Consider the following 18,358-nt stretch of genomic DNA (forward strand, 5'->3'; position numbering starts at 1 on the left):
TTTCACGGAACCGGCCGTTTCCACCAGTTTAAAGCACCATTGTAGTTAGGGGGCAGGAGTCCTCAGTTTGCAACAGGTTCGATTCCAGGCCTGGCCAGCAATGTGTCGAATATGACCGGTCAAAGTGTCCATTTAATAGGGTGAAATTCAATCGTCAGTGGCGGTTACAGTTCTTTTTTTTATGATGATTTTTTGCTTGCTTTTGCCATTGTTTATATCTTATCTGCATCTTACAACCTGTAGAATAGTGACACGCCCGCTTTGGTTTCCAGTTCAGGGCAAGAAAAACCGAACCGAACCAACTTTTAGGATTCTGAACCAATTCATTTTCAGTGGAAACACTCTGAACTGGTCCAGAATTAGGCGAGAAAAAAGAACGGAACCGGTTCAACCCCGGTGGAAAAGAGGCCTAAATATCAACAGGTAGTGTTCATGTGTGATGAGCTGGACCTGCACAGTAACAATGTTACACTCTTATAGAAGCTATTTAACAACGTTTTGGGCATGTCATCATTATTGGTGAAATGTTTCTTATTTAAAGCCCTCCCGCAGTAACCTTTCAGCTGTTTAAAACAACATTAACCCTGGCATCCCTATTTTACGCATGTCATTGTAGGCGAAAATTCTCAAAAAATTATGTACTCTGCTCTATGCTGGTGTCGGGCAGCGAAAAAAGCAGACAAGCCCACAGCGCATCGTGATGCGACACGTTGTGAGATTGTAAAGCATCTATTTTCACTGTGTGACACCGACCACTCGTATAAAACTTAATTGTGGTCAGTTAAAGCTGCACTCTGCAATTTTCGTGTGCTACCGGACATTGGAATACAGGTTCTGACATTTTTACCACTGAGCTAATAGAGCACATCTACTTCAGGCAGTACCACTTGTCAACCAGTAGAGGTCACTGCAGGATCTAAATGTCTCAATAGAAGAGCAGGGAGAGAAAAGAAATACAACCAGTGAAGTTGTGGTAGTTATTTAGTATTAACATACTCTACCATACAGATTTGTCAAAATAACATTTTATTCACCAAAAAAAGCTTTAATGTAGCTTTAATGTTTTCTATATTTTTTTACAAATAAGTGTATTTTTTAAATGGTAGTTTTGGAATTGATTTGATTTCATACTTGAAGGTGGATTAGAGCACCTCTTCCTCCTCATAACTACACGCTGAGACAGCGCTCACTTTGAATGAGATTTTCACTTCAACGTCTCTTAACAGGACAATAACGCTTTGACCTTGAAACTTTGTGGGTGTCTGTCTAGTCCACCAAGTCCGCCCGGTCGCCATAGCGCCGTGTCTTCTGATTTCCACCTGCAACCATGTGACAAATGGTGAAACAAAAACATGAAGCGAAGCTAATCTGATTAGGAAGGATAAAGATTATAAATAAATAGAAAAATAAAATAAAATAAATTAATAAAAATAGTAATACATTCTAAATAGTGATGGTATAAATGCTGCTAGTGATAGAATATATTGTTATAATATAATTAGAAAAAGATGCATACAAATTGTTTACGTCTGAAAAACTAAACAAAATGTTGTTTCTTTTTGTTTCGTCTGTTCTGATATGTAATATTTGAAGCTCTGTGTTAGTTCATTTTCTTTTGTTTGCTCTTATGCTACTTTGATCATTTATTTTAAATGGTAAAAAGGTGGGCAAAATAAGCTTCGGCTTCAGCCCATACCTTTTCGGTCAAATAGTCATCTTGTTGACTAAGTTGTACTGTATGTTCAACTGTTTTGTTTAATAAAAATAACTAACTAACTAACTAAGCCCTGCTCCTTATTACACCTTATTTACAGAGTTTTTTTTGCTTTTTTTGTCAGTTGCCTGTATTACCTTTGTGTTGTTTCTCAGTCCCTACAGAAACTCCACAGCATCCAGATGTGAAGGATCTCACTCCACAGCCCGTTCCAGTGGAAAAGGAAGCAGTGCCTGTGGAAGATTCCCGTGTCCATAAACCTGAGGAGGAGAAGAAGTGTCCCACTCAGAACACCTCTGTGGAACGTAGAGCAGACACAGACACTCTGACACAAAGTACAGAAGAACAAGACCCTGAAAAAGGCAAAGAAGAAGAAACCCACTCTGAACCATGTGCTGAGTGGGTCCAGAGGCCGGCCGCTGAAAAGGACCGAGTGATGGGTGAGGCTTTGAAGATGAAGTAACTAAGTACATTTACTCAAGTACTGTACTTAAGTACAATTTTTACGTACTTTTACTTTACTGGAGTATTTCCAATTGTCTATACTTGTACTTCTACTCCACTACTTCTCAGAGGAAAATATTGTACTTTTACTCTACTAAAATGTTTTGAAAACTTTAGTTACTTGTTACTTTGCAGATATATATTATTGCATTATAAAACATACATTAACCACTTTAGCCCTATTTTGTACATAGGTAATTTTAAAATAGTCGATCTACAAGCTCACAACGCGACGCATCGCGACTCGTTGTGAGCTTGTAGATCTGCTATTTTCAAACATTTTAGTACTTTTACTTTTGGTATTTTAAATACATGTGGATAGATTTGGATAGATTTGGATAGATTTTGTACTTACATTTTGAATTCCGGACTTTTACATTGCAGTATTGATACTTTTACTTAAGTAAAACATTTGAGTACTTTTTCCACCACTGCAGGAGTGATGGCTGAGGCTGTGAAGATGACAGGAGTGATGGCTGAGGCTGTGAAGGTGACAGGAGTGATGGCTATGGCTGAGGCTGTGAAGGTGACGGGAAGAAGGCAGAGTTCGGGGGTTCAGGACACGTCCCGTAAAAGAAAGGGCGACGCAGGAGAAGAGGACAAAACAGAAAGTGGCGCGACTAGCGAGGACGCCACTCCAAGGAGGGTCGGGAGAGACCTCGGTAGGCCTGTTACATGTTATTACGTAATCGCCTAATCGCAATTATTTGAGATAATCGCAATCATTTTTGCATAATAGTCATAATTGTTTCCATGTTGAAAACATTTCCAAACATTTTCCAAAAATAGCAGAAATAGCAGATCTACAAGCTCACAACATGTCACTCTATGACGTGTTGTAAGCTTTTGGATCAGCTATTTCCACTATTTTAACATTTTTATATTTAACTTATTTAAAGTATAAAATAATTAAATGTGTCAGTAATTTTGTTGGTATATTTAAGTTATTTAAGTCTATCTATCTATATCTGCCCTGTGACATTTGTGATTATGAAGCCTAACAGAAATTAAGTTTTTATTCATAAGATGAATAAAACAATATTGGAACATATTATGTTCCAATATTGAATGCCAAAAAACACAATTCAAATCCTTAATCACAATTATTTGTGTGACAAACTAATGGTCAACTTAAATGTTGTTATGGTGACACAGCTCTAGACCTCGGCTCGGAGACGGAGAGCGGGACGACGGAGAGGAAAAGGCAGAAAAGGAGGGAAGAAGACGCAGCGCCAGCCGACTGGCCGGACGTCCTGCAAGGGGTCTGGCCATTGGTCAGGAGAGATGTCAATCACACTCCGCCACACTCCACCCTGGAACAGGAAGCTGTACCTGAGAAAGATCCCCGTGTCCATGAACCCGACGGGAGAGTCCTCCACGGTATAGGCCTGTTATTGTCACAATTATTACATAATCGTCTGATCACAATGATTGTTGATATGTTCATACATTTTCAAATGTAAAAAAAAGCAGAAATAGCAGATCTACAAGCTTACAAGGCGCCACAAAGTGACGCGTTGTAAGCTTGTAGGCAAATGTTTGAGAGAAGGAGAGAGAAAGAATACAGCTGCATTAGTTAATTTGCTGTTTCATATGTCTACAGTATAGTGAGCTGTTACTCAGTGACCTGTGAATTATGGCACGGTTGTTTAAGTATTACTAGTGTCATTCTTTTTATTAATACAAAATAAATGAAAAAAGTTTTAGGAAGGCGGTATGAGTCACCAGAACCAAGGACGGTGTTTTCAATCAGTATCATGATTCAAATGGAGTTTGAAGTTTGAAGGGTTTGTACAGGAAGTTAAGTAACTGCACAACTAAGATAATCACATCTTAGTATTCTTAGTAGGTGTTTGAATCCATTACTGTATGTTCTGTGTGCGTTGACAGACTTAAGGAAAGAGAAGGAGCTCGTTGCTGAACAGGACACTTTGCATGGACTCCAACCAAAAGCTCCTCATCAACCTGCAGACGCCCCGGCTGATGTCCAGCAGCCTCAAGTTCAGGAACCGACCAGCAGGTGTCACTGTCACCCTCAGGTCACTCCTGAGGACATCATGGACCCCACAGTTACAAACACAGCCCTGTGGCACTACCTCAACAGCACTGAGAGAACAGAACCAGTCATTGGTCAGCATTTTTTGTATCGTCTAAAATGTTCCTACTAACTATGTCTTGAAATATCTGGTTTATGACATTATATGAGAGAGTTTATTATGGTGCGATATTGAGCTAGATAGCTTATTTTAGGTGATGATCGTATGTCCATTACATGCATACTTGAATGGATGTGTTTAGTTTGTCCTGCTCAGACCAGTGTTGCATTGCTGAATTGGAACGTGGTTGCACAGTATTTTAATGTTGTGACGCGCACGTCGCTTAACACCTACACTACAGGTCACACAATGGACAATTGATATGCATCTAGGCTCATTCCTATGTTAATCCACCTGGTGTGAGTCGCGAACCCTGTTCTACCATGCCGTTGAAGGCACAAGGGGGCGGGGCTGGCGGGCTAAGTTAGTGCAGTGAGTGGCAGTTGGGGCAAACGCAGTCCCCACCAATATTATTTACGATTCTGTGCCTATCGGTACATAACTCGGACGGCGCTTAGTCGACTAGCAGACCATCGGCCGGTCGTCGCGGGCACTCGTGCCTGGAGGCGCTCGGGCGCGACTCCTCGGCCTCAAGGTCTGCTGAGTCGGCACGCCTCCGTCATGGTCCAAAACTATACTTTATCGGTGAAAAAAATTGTCTGCGGTTGTTTGAAAAAGCATTGTCCCAAGCGGGAGTCGAACCCAGACTCCTAGGGCTGGTGGATCTGTAGTCCAATGATTAGCGAGGTGCGCCACTGAGGCCGGTGATGAAATCGGGTATTCGGGTTGTATTAGAATGTGACGTCCTAACTCTTCTATTGTAGAGGAAAGAAGTCCCCGCCCGCGTGCCCGCCCAATAGGCTACCCTTGTGCCTTCAACGGCATGGTAGAAAAGGGTTCGCGTGTGAGTCAGGAGGCTTTGTAAACTTTGTTGAGGTGTGAATTTAAAGTTGTTTTAAATCTATGCATGTGCCTGCGCGTGCGCCTGGTCAAATACTAGGTTCCTGCACTGCCTGCAAGGCCGTCCCATGAGCAATGCAACCCTGGCTCAGACTTATCTGATTTATACCTCATCGTATGATGGTGTCTCATGCCGAAATCAGGCTTTTACTCAGCCTGAGATATCTTCACATGAATATTTCATTGTACAGGTGAAATGATAAATTGAGTTAATCAATGTATCATTTTAGTAATTAATTAATCAGCTTAGCAATGTATCATGTACAGTACAAATGTGGTTATGTCTTATTGTGGCATTCAACCGAAGGGACCAGCTGTCTAGAACAAGGTTGTTCTCTATGTATGCATGCATGTGCGTATGCGTGTGCTCTGTCATACGATGGTGTCGCATGTCCAAAATAGCAGATCTACAAGCTCACAACGAGCTGGTAGGGCGGCAATTTCTGGCACACGACACCGTTGTATGGCGAGGCATTAATAAGACCAATCACGGTGAACTACACAGCTAAGTTGATGCTGCTGAAGCTCACATTAGCACGAAAGGTCATCATTTATGTTTGGTTCAGAAACTGCACACCTAGCAGCTTATTGATATAGCTACACCCAGTATCCACAACGTTATTATACCCTGTCTTGTTTTGGTTCAAATAATGTGATAATAATTCACTGTCATCTTCTACTTTCCGTTGTGTTCACTATGTGACTGTTGTGTGACACTGTGGTCCAGGTCTGAGCATGATGACAGAGTTCCAGTGTGTTCACTATGTGACTGTTCTGTGACACTGTGGTCCAGGTCTGAGCATGATGACAGACATGTGGCCGATGGAGAACAACGCCCGCAACTATTTCCGGTGTCACTGCTGTTCCAGAGACATCATCCGTTCCCAACACATGTCTCACATCATATCTGCCAAACACCGCTACAACTACATAGTGAGTATCTGAGCCTGTGGTGGTGGCAAGGAAACTCTTTGTAATTTTGTGTGTGTGTGTCCGTCTGTCCGTCCATCCCTCCGTCCGTCCGTCTGTCTGTGAGCAGCTAATCTCCGGCACCGTTGGACAGATTAGCATGAAACTGTGCACGCATACCAAATTTCTCACATGACCCTGTTGTAGTACCACCAGGAGGCCGATTTTTGCAAAACACATTTTTGGCTATTGCTCCTGCAGATTTTGTCGAAACATCACGCAAATTGGTACTGTACACATAGGGGCGGCAGTGGCTCAGGAGGTAGAGCTGCCGCTTGGGAACCGGAAGGTTTCCAATTCGATTAGTTAGTGTCGAAGTGTCCTTGAGCAAGACACTGAACCCCTAATTTCTCCCGATGAGCAGGTTGGTGCCTTGCATGGTTTCCTCCGCCATCGGTGTGTGAATGTAATACACATTGTAAAGCGCTTTGGATAAAGGCGCTCTACAGTATATAAATGCACCATTTACCATTTACATTGCCTCTATAGTCATGTGATCAAGACGGATCTGTCAGATTTTTCATATTCCATCCTGATTGGCTAAGATTGGCTTCTAAAGTTTGCAGTAGTGGCCTGTTTTGAACAAAATGAACGTACTGTAGCGTCCGGTTGCCGAAAAACTTTGCAGGCACATGCTGTGGGCAGATAATGATGTTTTTAGACAGTATGGTCATTTAGGGTTAGATAAAGTGCAGTTTACGTATTAGAGAAATGGGACATGCTTGAGGATTCGCCAGTAACTATGGCAAAAAGAGCACAAAGCTATTGAGCAGTAAAACCCTTGGCCCGACCTAGAACTGCACATTAATGACAGACAAGAATCGATCTGTGTTGTTACTTAACTGTACTGTGTCCTACATTGTATGCATTGTTATGACCCTAGGTCATGGGTGGACAACTTTGATGATGGAGGGGGCCACTATATTTCCACACTCACTCCAGAGGGCCACATTGCACAGAAACCTCTTATCTCCGTATTTTAACTTTTTTCTTAATTACTGCCCTACTTCGTCATTCTGTGTCACACAAAAGTTGCAAAAATAGCCGATTTACAAGCTCAAAACGCGGCGCAGTACGACGCGTTTTGAGCTTGTAGATCTGCTATTTATGCTATTTTGTTATTGGAATCCTGGATACTTTTTTGCTATTTTTGAATTGGAATCCTGAAAAGTTTTTTTTTTAAATAATTTCAAAGGCATTTTGTTATACTTATTTGTTACTTTATGCACTTAAATACAAATACATTGGACATAAAAAGACAATAGAATTTTAATACTAGTCATTAAGCTACTAATATAGACTGAAGTAATTAAAGCGGGTCATGTTTAGAATTGTAACAGCTGAAATCAATAATATATCAATATTAACCAGCGGGCCTCATTAAGTGAAGGTGGGGGCCGCATGTGGCCCCCGGGCCGCCAGTTGCCCGTGTATGCCCTAGGCCTAGGGCATACATGGGCAACTGGCGGCCCGGGGTATGACCCTAGGGCCTAGGGTCATACGTGTATTTGCTGGTACTGTTTTGCCCCATGCCTGTCCTCTCCCCTCATTGGTGTGTATGTGAATGAGTGGTGGTGAGTTAAGCAATATTACACGAGAGGGTGTGCTTTACCGTCATTATTGGCACGCCTGTGATGCGGTCAGGAACGAGGCGAAGCCGAGTTCCGCCTCCGCATCACAGAAGTGACAATAATGTAAGGTAAAGCACACCCTCGAGTGTAATATTGCGATTATACAACAGTTACCAACAAAACACATCCAAATGTATTCATATTGTGGAGCAATTCATAATAAAAATGTTTGGCTATTATCCGTTTCCCTGTAAAGAGAAGAGTTTTTCACTGAGACATTAAATAGTCCCTGTAGCAGCACTATATGAGCCTGAGGCACAGTCTCATCAACACAGCCGAGCTATGCTTGCGCAGTGGAATGAATTCCAGTAGGCTATATGCTCCGTCGTACGACCGTGTCACGTGGCCAAAATAAAAAATCTACAAGCTGACAACGCGTCGCGATGGCGACGTGTTGTGAACTGGTAGATCGGCTATTTTCGCCGTGCGATACCTTCGTACGATAAAGTATAACATACAAGGACTGTTAACGAAATGGGAGTAATTTTACTTTAACACAGGAGGATATTTGTCCACCAAATAAGTCAAAATTAACAACATAGTCCATTTTGCATAGCTGTTTGTTCTCCGGTGGCGGCGGTGGGTCAGGCTATGCAGGCTACTGTCTGTTTGTTTTCCTACCGTGGGACAGCGTGACTTCACAGCACAGCTGTGTGCTATATGGTCTAATCAGCTGCGGACTGCAGTGCGGAGTGATTTATTAATGTGATTAGGCCCGTGCTATGATGCTGGTTTGAAGCACGGCTAGAAAGCTATTTCAGCCAATCAGATTGCTTGGTCGGAACTACCTGTTGTATAATGACTGATTGACTACCAGCTGGTGTGAATGGTGTCTGAGTGTGACTGGTAACTAACTAGTAGGTTGAACCTCGCAGGTGATTGGCTCCTGTCTTCATGGACTGGAGTATAAACCTTCCTACCTTCAGTTGATCAGATGTCTTCCTCTAGCACTCTGTCCTCCTGTGTTAGAACTTCCACGGGTTAAAGTTCTGGATAATCTAATGCCTTGGGAGTGTAGGGGTGGGTGATCTTTTTGTTATTAGTTCTGTTTTACTGTTAGTTTTCATTAGGTAAGATATTTGTTTTTTTGTTTCCTTTATGTTAGGTAAAAGAGGTAGAGAAGTTTGCCGCTCTAAACTCAAGACTTACCAGGGCTGAAGACTGGTGCGAGATAGAGGCCAGCATGAAAGTCCATAAACAACAAAAACGCTCACACACTGAAAAAAATGAACATTGAGGCTCTTTGAATGCAAAAATTGTCTTTTACTTACAAAAGTGCAAAAAGTGACATGGTGAAATAAAGTGATACATGATTTTTACACTGATTTTATCTTGAATATAAACTAAATGCTTGATTTGGGGGATTTTAAACCTGTGTGGACTGACTGTTTGTTTGGGGACTGGGGAGGAGGGAGTCCATCTTTTATGTGACACCTGGTGACCCCTAGGCATAAAGGGGGAACTCACTGGAGGAAAGTTGCTCATTCAGCCTGAGACTCTGTAATGTCGGAGGTTGGTTTGTGCCCGCTTGCAAGTGTGTTTGAATGAATAACAAGAGAGAGACTCTCGTACATGGTTACTGATTCAAACTGAACAGTGACTCACTCTCTACTTGTTTGTGTTTTTGCAGAAAAAGGTGCGTCCTCGTATGGTCCGTGATTGGCCAAGCAGTGTGGAACCTAATGAGCGTCCTAGAGAGCTGAGAGACCTGGCCCAACAGGTGGAGAGAGATGAGGGATGGGGAAGATTGAAGGTCATTTTTTTTTTAACTAAAATGTTTTACCACTTTGCTGGTTGCTTGGCTACTGGAGATTGTGCAGTGACCATTACTGTATTGATATAGTGACCAGGAATGCTTATAGATCATATTATCGGGTATTGTGGCATTTAAGCTATTCCATATTTTGAGGTTAGAATTCAGAGACTTAAAAAATGGCAAAATGAGGTAATTGTGGACATAACCAGCGATTTAATTCCTCAATCTATTATCAACTGTTGTTAACCAACACCTAGCATAGCAGTAGGTTATTGTATGAACAAAATAAAGATTAAACCCCTTTAGACCTGAAGCCTTTAGACCTGAAGTTTTCTGAAAAACTGAAATCTAAAATGACTCAGATTGAAGGGGTTCAGAACTCTCACATTTCCCAAGATGTACTGTTTGTAAACATGATTCTGGAAAGCTGTAGCAGTATTTGAAATGGAGGGGAATACTATAATAATATCATGTTCTAACTTGTGCAAACCATTTGAAAGGTGTTAAATAAGCAGTGACTAACATAATATTGTTTGCCATTTTATAGGTGACGGTGATGAGGTCATCCACGAGCCAGTCCCCGAAAGCTGCTGCCAAATCCCCTTTGAAAGCACGAGTCACAAGCAAAACGACGGATGTTTCTCTTAAAATGAACGAAGACCTCAAAATGATTCTCATCTCCAAGACTGTGGCGGAATTAACTGAACTGTCCAAGAGCTGCCTAACTGAAGATACATCCCAAACTGTCTCCATCTCCAAACCTACAGAGGGTCAGTATTACTTTTTCAACCATTTTAACCCTGGAGTATCTGTTTTGGGCATGTCAGTATAATATGCAACATTCTTCAAAACATTTACCTCGTTGTAATCTTTTATACAAATACAGGCACTATACTTACTTGGTTGAAAACACAAACTTAGGGTATGTTCACACTGTCCACCTTTTTATGAATAAAAATCAAAACGCTGCCAAGAGAGATTTTTCTGAAGGACAGTATGAACGTGACCTGTGGTCATCTTAACATGGTATGTTGCACAAACAGGTTAGAATCAGGGGTCGGCAACCTTTTTGACACGAAGTGCCATGTTTTTATTTTCTTGATAGTCAGTGTGCCGTATCAATATTACATTTTGTTATGACGCCACATCAGAATAAAATATTTCTAACAGATTTTGATTCCCATATTCATAACAACCTGATTTGTTTCTTCTTTTGAAATATTTGTCTTTCACATCAGGACATCGTAATGATCATTAGAATAACCCAGCTATCTCCCAGACTCCCTCCCCAGTCAGAGTTCAGAGTTTGAATGAATGTAGAATTATGTGCAGGATTTTAATTTGCACACCGATGTGAGGGGACTTAATTTAATTGACTACATTAAAAACATATATTTTATTTAAATAAATCTTATGCCTTACTTTGCCTACAGTACCCCTGTGTTAGATGGGTAGCATCCTTGTAAAAGATTATGAGTTTTACGCATGTACTGTATGCTTTTAAACAGAATGAACATTTTCTATCACAAGATGTACTGAAATGTCATTTGAAGTGATGATGCCTTATTCATATCCATCCACTTGTTGTCAGTTCCTCATCTCCATCTGTTTCTGACCATCGTTTATTTGCACTCATCCACCAACCTTTCCTCTATCCATACTGTAGGTAATGGAATAAATCAAGGCTCACAATCCTCACCGATGCACATCTTACCCCCTGACACCCAGCCAGAAAGCCCACAGAGCTGTGATGTTCAGCCAGAGAGTTATGAGGACCCCAGAAGAACCCAGCCATGGGCTCCCCATGACCCTATGACCCAGTCAAGGGCTCCCCATGACCTCATGACCCGGCCATGGGCTCCCCATGACCCTATGGCCCAGCCATGGGCTCCTCAGATCCCTGGTACGTGGCAACAGGCTCCCCAGGATTGTGACACACAACCCTGGGCTCCTCAGTACTCCTCCTCAGCACCCTGGTACCAGTCGGCACCTCAAGACCCCGGTGGTATTCAACCACAGAACCCAGAAGAACCGAGGGACAGAAGAGGCATCAAACTAGAGGAAACACAGAAGCCACTGGCGTGTCCAGACAGACAGACGTTCTTGGACCCAGAGCCACCGGTGTGTCAAAGCAACTCGGCAGGTATGTGTGTGTGTGGATTGAATCACTGCATTTATTTATGTTTATTTTATGGATTACTTTCTGTGTAGGTTTGTGTCTATCGCAGTGTTGATTTTGACACCACATTTTGATTTAGTTTTAGTCATATTTTAGTCATCTGAAATGTTTTAGTTTTTGTCTAGTTTTAGTCGACTAAATATCATGAGATTATAGTCGACTAAATGTACAGTTGATTTAGTCGACTAAAATGTATTTTGGCGGTGCCTTGATGGCGTCGTAATGGCTGATTTTACACTTGCATGCACTTGCATGCTGAAAATAGCCGATCTACAAGCTCACAACGCGTTGCAGCGCGACGCGTTGTGAGCTTGTAGATCTGCTATTTTCAGAGTGCAACACCCGAGTGCAACCAAACATAAAATGACTTGTCTTTTAGTTCTACTGGGTCTCTTCTCCACTAGTCCACGAACATTTTTTTTGTTGTTGACGAAATTGTCAATATATTAAGTTTTAGTCGTCGTTTAGTTTTTATTTAGTTTTTGTCAGTGAAAAAAGGTAGTTTAACATTTTTCATCATAGTTTTTGTCGACGAAATCAACACTGGTCTATCGGTTGACTTGTCTGTCTGTCACTCACACACACAGGGGAAATGATTGCCAGCCGTGTGTCCCTCTTCCTCAATGTGAAGCTGTCAGAAGCTGAGAGAAAGCGAGTCGTAGGTGAGTGTTTGTTTGTTTGACCTTTTGTGCACAAATGAAAAATGCTTTGCGGTGTCGAGATTTGGCTGCAGTGGTGTCTGCAAGGATTGAAGTATTTTAGAATGAAGTATCAAGTAAGTTTTACATCATCAGTCTTAAGTAAGTCCCAAGTCAATGAGCCAAAGTCAAGGCCTAACACCTGACTATTGGGCTTCAAATGTTCAACGCAGGTTTTTTTTTATTCCAAGTCACACGCCCACAAGTCAATTCAAGCCTTCATTCAAGTCATCATAAATCATCATGTCCATGTTGAGCCTCAATTGAAAGTGGAAGTCGTTAATAGAATGAGAAATGTACTTGGTCAATTGTTGATGATCTTTGCGTGTAAACATTATTATGCCAACATGAAACCTTACCAGTGGATTAACGGCTTTCAGTGGACTTGGGGAAAGAGTCTTTAGTCACCTGAATCGAGTTCTTACCTCAACCTGTGTGTGTGTGTGCGCGCGTGCGTGCGTGTGTGTGTGTGTGTGTTTTTTTCAGGTCTGGGCTCAGTGCTGGAGTGTCAGTGTGGAGATATATCTAAGAATGAGCGACTGGCCCCTTTTTATTTGTGTTGTAGCTGTCTAAAGACTTTCCAGCTGCAAAACATTATTGGACACATCATCAGCCTCGATCATCAGCTCAAGTACATGGTCAGTGTCCTCTCCGGTTCTTCTCACATACAGTATGACCATTTTTACTATAGTAACTAATTTTTAGCTGACCTTATATTAGAAGAAGGCCTATGCACCTGCTTGGTGTAATATTTGATTTTAACCTGGACTCCTTATTTGAGCATGCCAAACGCGCAACTCCGCACATGGGCATAAAAGGAACACAGACAGACAGACGGGTACGACAGGTATTGAATAACCGGGTGGGACATGCATTTATGAAATTTATGAAAACCTTTAATATGAAAAATAATTGTATTCAATATGGGGGGGTCCCTGCTTTGTCTCTCTCTCATCTAAGGGGGTCCTTGGCCTGACAAAATGTTCAAGACCCCTGTTTTAAACCTTTTATAATGCTTTGCAACTTTTGTCTCTGATTCAAGTCTCTTGTCTTTGGTCATGTCTAATTCATCTAATTCAAGTCATGCTAACTCACCAAGTGGTTGGTTACATGTATTTACATAACATTGTCAGAAAAACAAGATAAGCATATTGGAATATATTTGTATTATTCAAATAATGCAGTGGCAGTGTTGAGCTACAGTCTGAAATGTCTGCCGTTATGTTTGTGTATGTGTGACAGTTTGAAAACGTCTCCTGTATGTTTGTGTTAGTGGGAGAAGTACCCCAAGATGATGGCTGGAATCTGGAATCTGGAGGACTTGAGTGAGAAAGACAAGATGGATGACTTTGAGGTTATGGTCAACAGAATTGCTGAGCAGGAACAGCTTTACCAAATGGATGCTGAGGTAACTTAGTTTGATACTGTTTGTTACTGTTCCATGAAGTTAACCTCTGCTGTGGGTTCACCGTTGTGCTACAGGTGGTGGTGAAACTGTAATGGAACTATACGGATACAGGATAGGTGGGCACTAGGGACATCTGGGCATCTTGATGTAAAATTGCCTATTTTGTCCAAAATGTTAAAATAAATGTATATTTGAAAAATGGTCAAATGTAAAGTATACGTGATGTGAACATGCACGGTACATCATTATCAGACTTAATTTTAACCTTCAACTTCTTGTTTATGCCCCAAAATGACTGGATGTACTGGTTTTGTAGCAATTGTAGAAATATAATTGTAGAAATACATACATTTTCCAAATATTAAATGTTTCAACATTTTGGACAAAATAGGCAATTTTACATCGAGGTGCCCAGATGTCCCTAGTGCCCACCTACAGGTTCAAAGGGCAAAAATACCAACTAAAATTTTGAACGTCCCTGAAATCAGAAGAAATGAGGCAGAGGTTTTACCTCCGTATTTTCTGCTGAAATGACTATTTACTAATTCAAGTGGAGGTCTCGTTATTAAGCTACACATTATGCAGGGCAGGGGCTACTTGTGGTTGTGAGTTAATTGTTGTCCATACACTGACCTGTCAGGACAACTCCAGGCATCTTAATAACATTGTGTAGATTAGAGAGAACAAAATATGTGACTTTTCTCCTTATTTTCTCTTGTCAAGGTTATACTCCTTGACAAGGACTCGTATCATCGTGTTCGTGTGGCTTCATTCAATGAAGGTACAGTAGTTCTTAAACTATGTTTCCCCCCTAAAGTCCCTAAAAAAAAAAAATGTCAAAACATTTAATGCTTGATTACATCAGCAAGACCTTATGAATAATCATGAATCATCATATAATTCACCTGTGATTCCCATATACCAGTGGTTCCCAAAACTTCCTAAAATAATAAATAACACATTTGCCCGGGACCCAAACTAGTGAAAATAGCAGATCTACAAGCTCACAATGCGTCGCTTCATGCCGCGTTGCAAGCTTTATTAAATACTTTAGAAAAATGTTGGAATTGTTTTTAATTGATAAAGTGGTGATTTTTCTTTTTTGGTTTAAACTTTTTTAAATCTTTTGAAATGTACATTACAAACGTTCTCATTTTATACTTAAAACAGTACATTAAAACATGCATCTTAAAACTATTGAGGTGAGAAATGGGCAATGCAGTAACATAAATGTGCTTTGGCACTGCCTCTCTGTCTCTGCCTTGCTGAGCGCGAGACGAGTGCCGACACAAGCCTGTGTAGTTGAAGAGATCCCATAGCCCGAGGTTGATGGGACGATCGGCTGAGACTGTGATTGGCTGAGACATAACCAGCCACTGTTTTACTAGGAAACATGAAAATAAAGGTTGCAAAAGGTCATTGCAGGTGGACCATATCGTACCATATTATCGGTGTCAGTAAAAATGTCAATGTCCATCCACAGCTCTGTGAATGTGTGGTGTTGTAACTGTAGTGGTCTGATTGTTGTCTGTAGGCATCCACATACTGGAGTCATGCAGGCCACCAGAGGCAGACAAGAGCACAGATAACGGTATACTGAACCAACCATCACACACACACACAGATATGTCCCAGCTAGAGACCGCTGTTGACGTTCATAATCTTTAACCATCCTTGTTCCCAATTCAGAAGAGACGGACAACATAGTGAAGACTGAGCCGGTCGCAGAGCACATGTCAGACAGACCACACCCAGAGCGTGTGGCAACCATGAACACTCACAACTCCACCATAACAGGTGTGTGAGGTCAACATTACTCCCCCAACACATAGAATGTTGAATATAAAACCATGTCTAATTGTCTCTCTGCTGTTTCCAGTCACCATTAAACAGGAGGTGAAACAGGAAGACCACACCCACAGCTGTTTCTCTGGACATACTGGTAAATGCTGACGCCTACTGGAACACAACTTGTTTTGTTTTCCTGATAAACCTGGTGTTTTACTATCATAGAAAAGCAGAGGTTACTTTAAATGGAATTGACTCCCCGACTCCCAGAGGGGTTTTTATTAAGTGGCAGAAATGTGTTACAGACAATTTAAATATCCTCTGCAGTCGTATCTGTATGGAAGTAATGTTTGACGTGCTTGTGTCTCCTGGTGTGTGACAGTCTGGTACTGTATGTATCTTAACATATGTGTCTGTTCCCCCCCCCCCCAGAAATGAGAAAGGCAGTGAAACATGGTTTGGATGACGTGTCCTCAAATGAAGATGGAGAGACGGTCAAACGGAGAAGAATTTCAAAGTCTCCCGATGGGAGAAAATTGGAGCTGGTCTTGAACTCACTTAAAATATTAGCTTCCTCCAACTTCAACCTTGAATCTCCTCCATTAAGTCCAGTCTCGGCTGCATCTTCTGAGCCTTGGTTCACTGAGCCCAGGACGCAAATGGCCCCGAAGCCTGTCGACAACATCGTCACGAGCTACGCCGACCGGCAGTTCACGTCGGAAAGCCAAGCCGCCGACGTCATCGATTATGACCAGCCTCCGGAAAGCTACTACAGAGCAGCCCACCCTGCTGCGGGGGAAGACCTTCCTGTTGCCTCCAGCCCTCATCTGGACTGTAATCAGAACTTCAGTGTGGGTGAACCCAGCGCCGTTGATACAAACCCTGCTCTAGCATCTCAGGCCTGTATCTATAACACCACGGCCTCTCCTTTTAATATCGGTTCCATCACCACGGTCAGCTCAACCCCCGCTAGCCAGCAGTTTCCTGGTTCTGATTACAGAATCAACCAGCCCACCGTAGCCATGTTAAACCCCAGTGTCTCCCTGCCAGCAGCAGGCTACTATGGGACGCCCGTTTATCCTTACAGTCAACTCACCCACAACCCGTATTTCACACATGGGTATCCATCCGGAACTGGGACCCAGAACCCTTACTTCACACATGGGCATCCGTACGGAACTGGACCTGCAGGTATTCACCGAGCTCCAGAGCAGCACCCTGTGTTCTCACAGTATGTAAACTACAGTGTTGGTTCTACTGGAGGATTGAACCCAGTCCAGACCCCTCCTCAGCAAGGGACAGGACAGTATGTGATTCCTGGAGGCGCCAACACCACCAATCCACCTGCAGAAGCCTGGCTTGAAATGCAAAGACAGCAGCAGCCGCAGTAATGTTCTGGGTAACATTGTCCCTTATAGAAATCCTCTGGTGCTTTGTGGCATTTACTTTCACCAGCCACAGTTTAATCATCCAGGGGTTGACACTAACGGTTGCCCGACTGCCCGTGGCAAGTAAAGAAAACGTTCGGGCAAGTGCAGTTTGCTTTCAGTTGCCCGATGGGCAAGTGAGTGGGGGAAGCAACTGTCTTTAGTTTGCTATAAACACAACACAATATGTCTGTGGAATTTAAAATGTCATATAGTATATTTGCTATTGAGATATTTGGCATAAATATTGAGATGTCCATATCTCACAGCCCCAGAATTTTCAAGTAAAGTAAAAAAAAAAAAAGTGTTTAAATTAACCCTAATTAAAATTTTACATATTACAACGAAATTACAGCAAATTACAACGTCCCACGTTGTAATTTGCTTCTAGAGGAGCTGAAAGAGAGGAGAGGAGGCTCTGCAAGGTGCTTGAGACGAGGGTAGATCAAGTGGATCTACACTTTTTGTAAGAATTAGTGATGTAAGAATTTAAACCTATTTAGTTATTGGCTAGTACAGCCCAACATCTCCTCTGGCTATGGGATGTAAACTACGCTGTCTGGGAGATGGGAACCAAAAGCCGGCGCTTAGCCTTGCAGAAATCAAAGGAATGATTTTGAGCCGACAAAACATGAATCTGCTTTATATTCTAATAAGTGGATTTATGAATGGGCAATGCTTTACTCTAGACAGTTTATGGAGAGGAATGTCATTGTCAGCGGTCTGAGACAATAGGTTGATCAAAGAGAGCTCTGAACAGTTGAAGCAGTTTATTAATTTGGCATTTTCTATTATTAGTTGCAAGTTTCACATCCTATACAATAAATTCATGTCTTTATTTTTATGAATAAAACAAAGGCTATACACTCACCCTCTGTATTCCTCTGTTTCATAAATTGTCTACTACATCATGGATCTTCAACAGGGGGTCCGGGACCCCTAGGGGGTCCTTTTCTTACATTAACCACTTGAACCTAGCATCTGTATTTCTTGGGGGAACATTAGCAGAAAATAGAAGATCTACAAGCTGACAAAGTGTTGACACGTCAGCTTGTAGATCTGCTATTTTCTGCAAAGAGGTGTAGAGAGAAAAAGGAGTGGACCAAGTACAGAGCCAAAGATCACGTATGTATTGAGGGTTTAAAAGATTTGTGTAACACTTTCAAAAGTATTCAGAATTTGTAAAAGATTTTCACAACCATTTAAAAAAACTTCACATTTTGTTTGC

The 18,358-nt window shown here is 41.8% G+C and overlaps 1 protein-coding gene across 1 annotated transcript in view; it reads left to right on the forward strand.

Moving 5' to 3' along the window:
* Nucleotides 1-17,982, forward strand: part of LOC308094892 (uncharacterized protein) — a gene marked incomplete at its 5' end in the record, with an annotated part of 32,428 nt that extends 14,446 nt beyond the window's left edge. The window contains 16 exons of the mRNA XM_080441715.1: nt 1,870-2,154; nt 2,656-2,880; nt 3,374-3,598; nt 4,109-4,348; nt 6,068-6,207; nt 9,505-9,627; nt 10,178-10,400; nt 11,297-11,773; nt 12,397-12,471; nt 12,994-13,145; nt 13,781-13,915; nt 14,639-14,696; nt 15,450-15,506; nt 15,605-15,712; nt 15,795-15,857; nt 16,136-17,982. Of these exons, the coding sequence (XP_080297841.1) occupies nt 1,870-2,154; nt 2,656-2,880; nt 3,374-3,598; nt 4,109-4,348; nt 6,068-6,207; nt 9,505-9,627; nt 10,178-10,400; nt 11,297-11,773; nt 12,397-12,471; nt 12,994-13,145; nt 13,781-13,915; nt 14,639-14,696; nt 15,450-15,506; nt 15,605-15,712; nt 15,795-15,857; nt 16,136-17,094 (3,545 nt within the window). The 3' untranslated portion in view covers nt 17,095-17,982. The remainder of the gene's footprint in view (nt 1-1,869; nt 2,155-2,655; nt 2,881-3,373; nt 3,599-4,108; nt 4,349-6,067; nt 6,208-9,504; nt 9,628-10,177; nt 10,401-11,296; nt 11,774-12,396; nt 12,472-12,993; nt 13,146-13,780; nt 13,916-14,638; nt 14,697-15,449; nt 15,507-15,604; nt 15,713-15,794; nt 15,858-16,135) is intronic.
* Between the last annotated feature and the right edge of the window lie 376 nt (nt 17,983-18,358).

This window comes from Gymnoscopelus braueri (assembly GCF_963280865.1).
Source record: "Gymnoscopelus braueri genome assembly, chromosome: 11".
NCBI classification, from domain to species: domain Eukaryota; kingdom Metazoa; phylum Chordata; class Actinopteri; order Myctophiformes; family Myctophidae; genus Gymnoscopelus; species Gymnoscopelus braueri.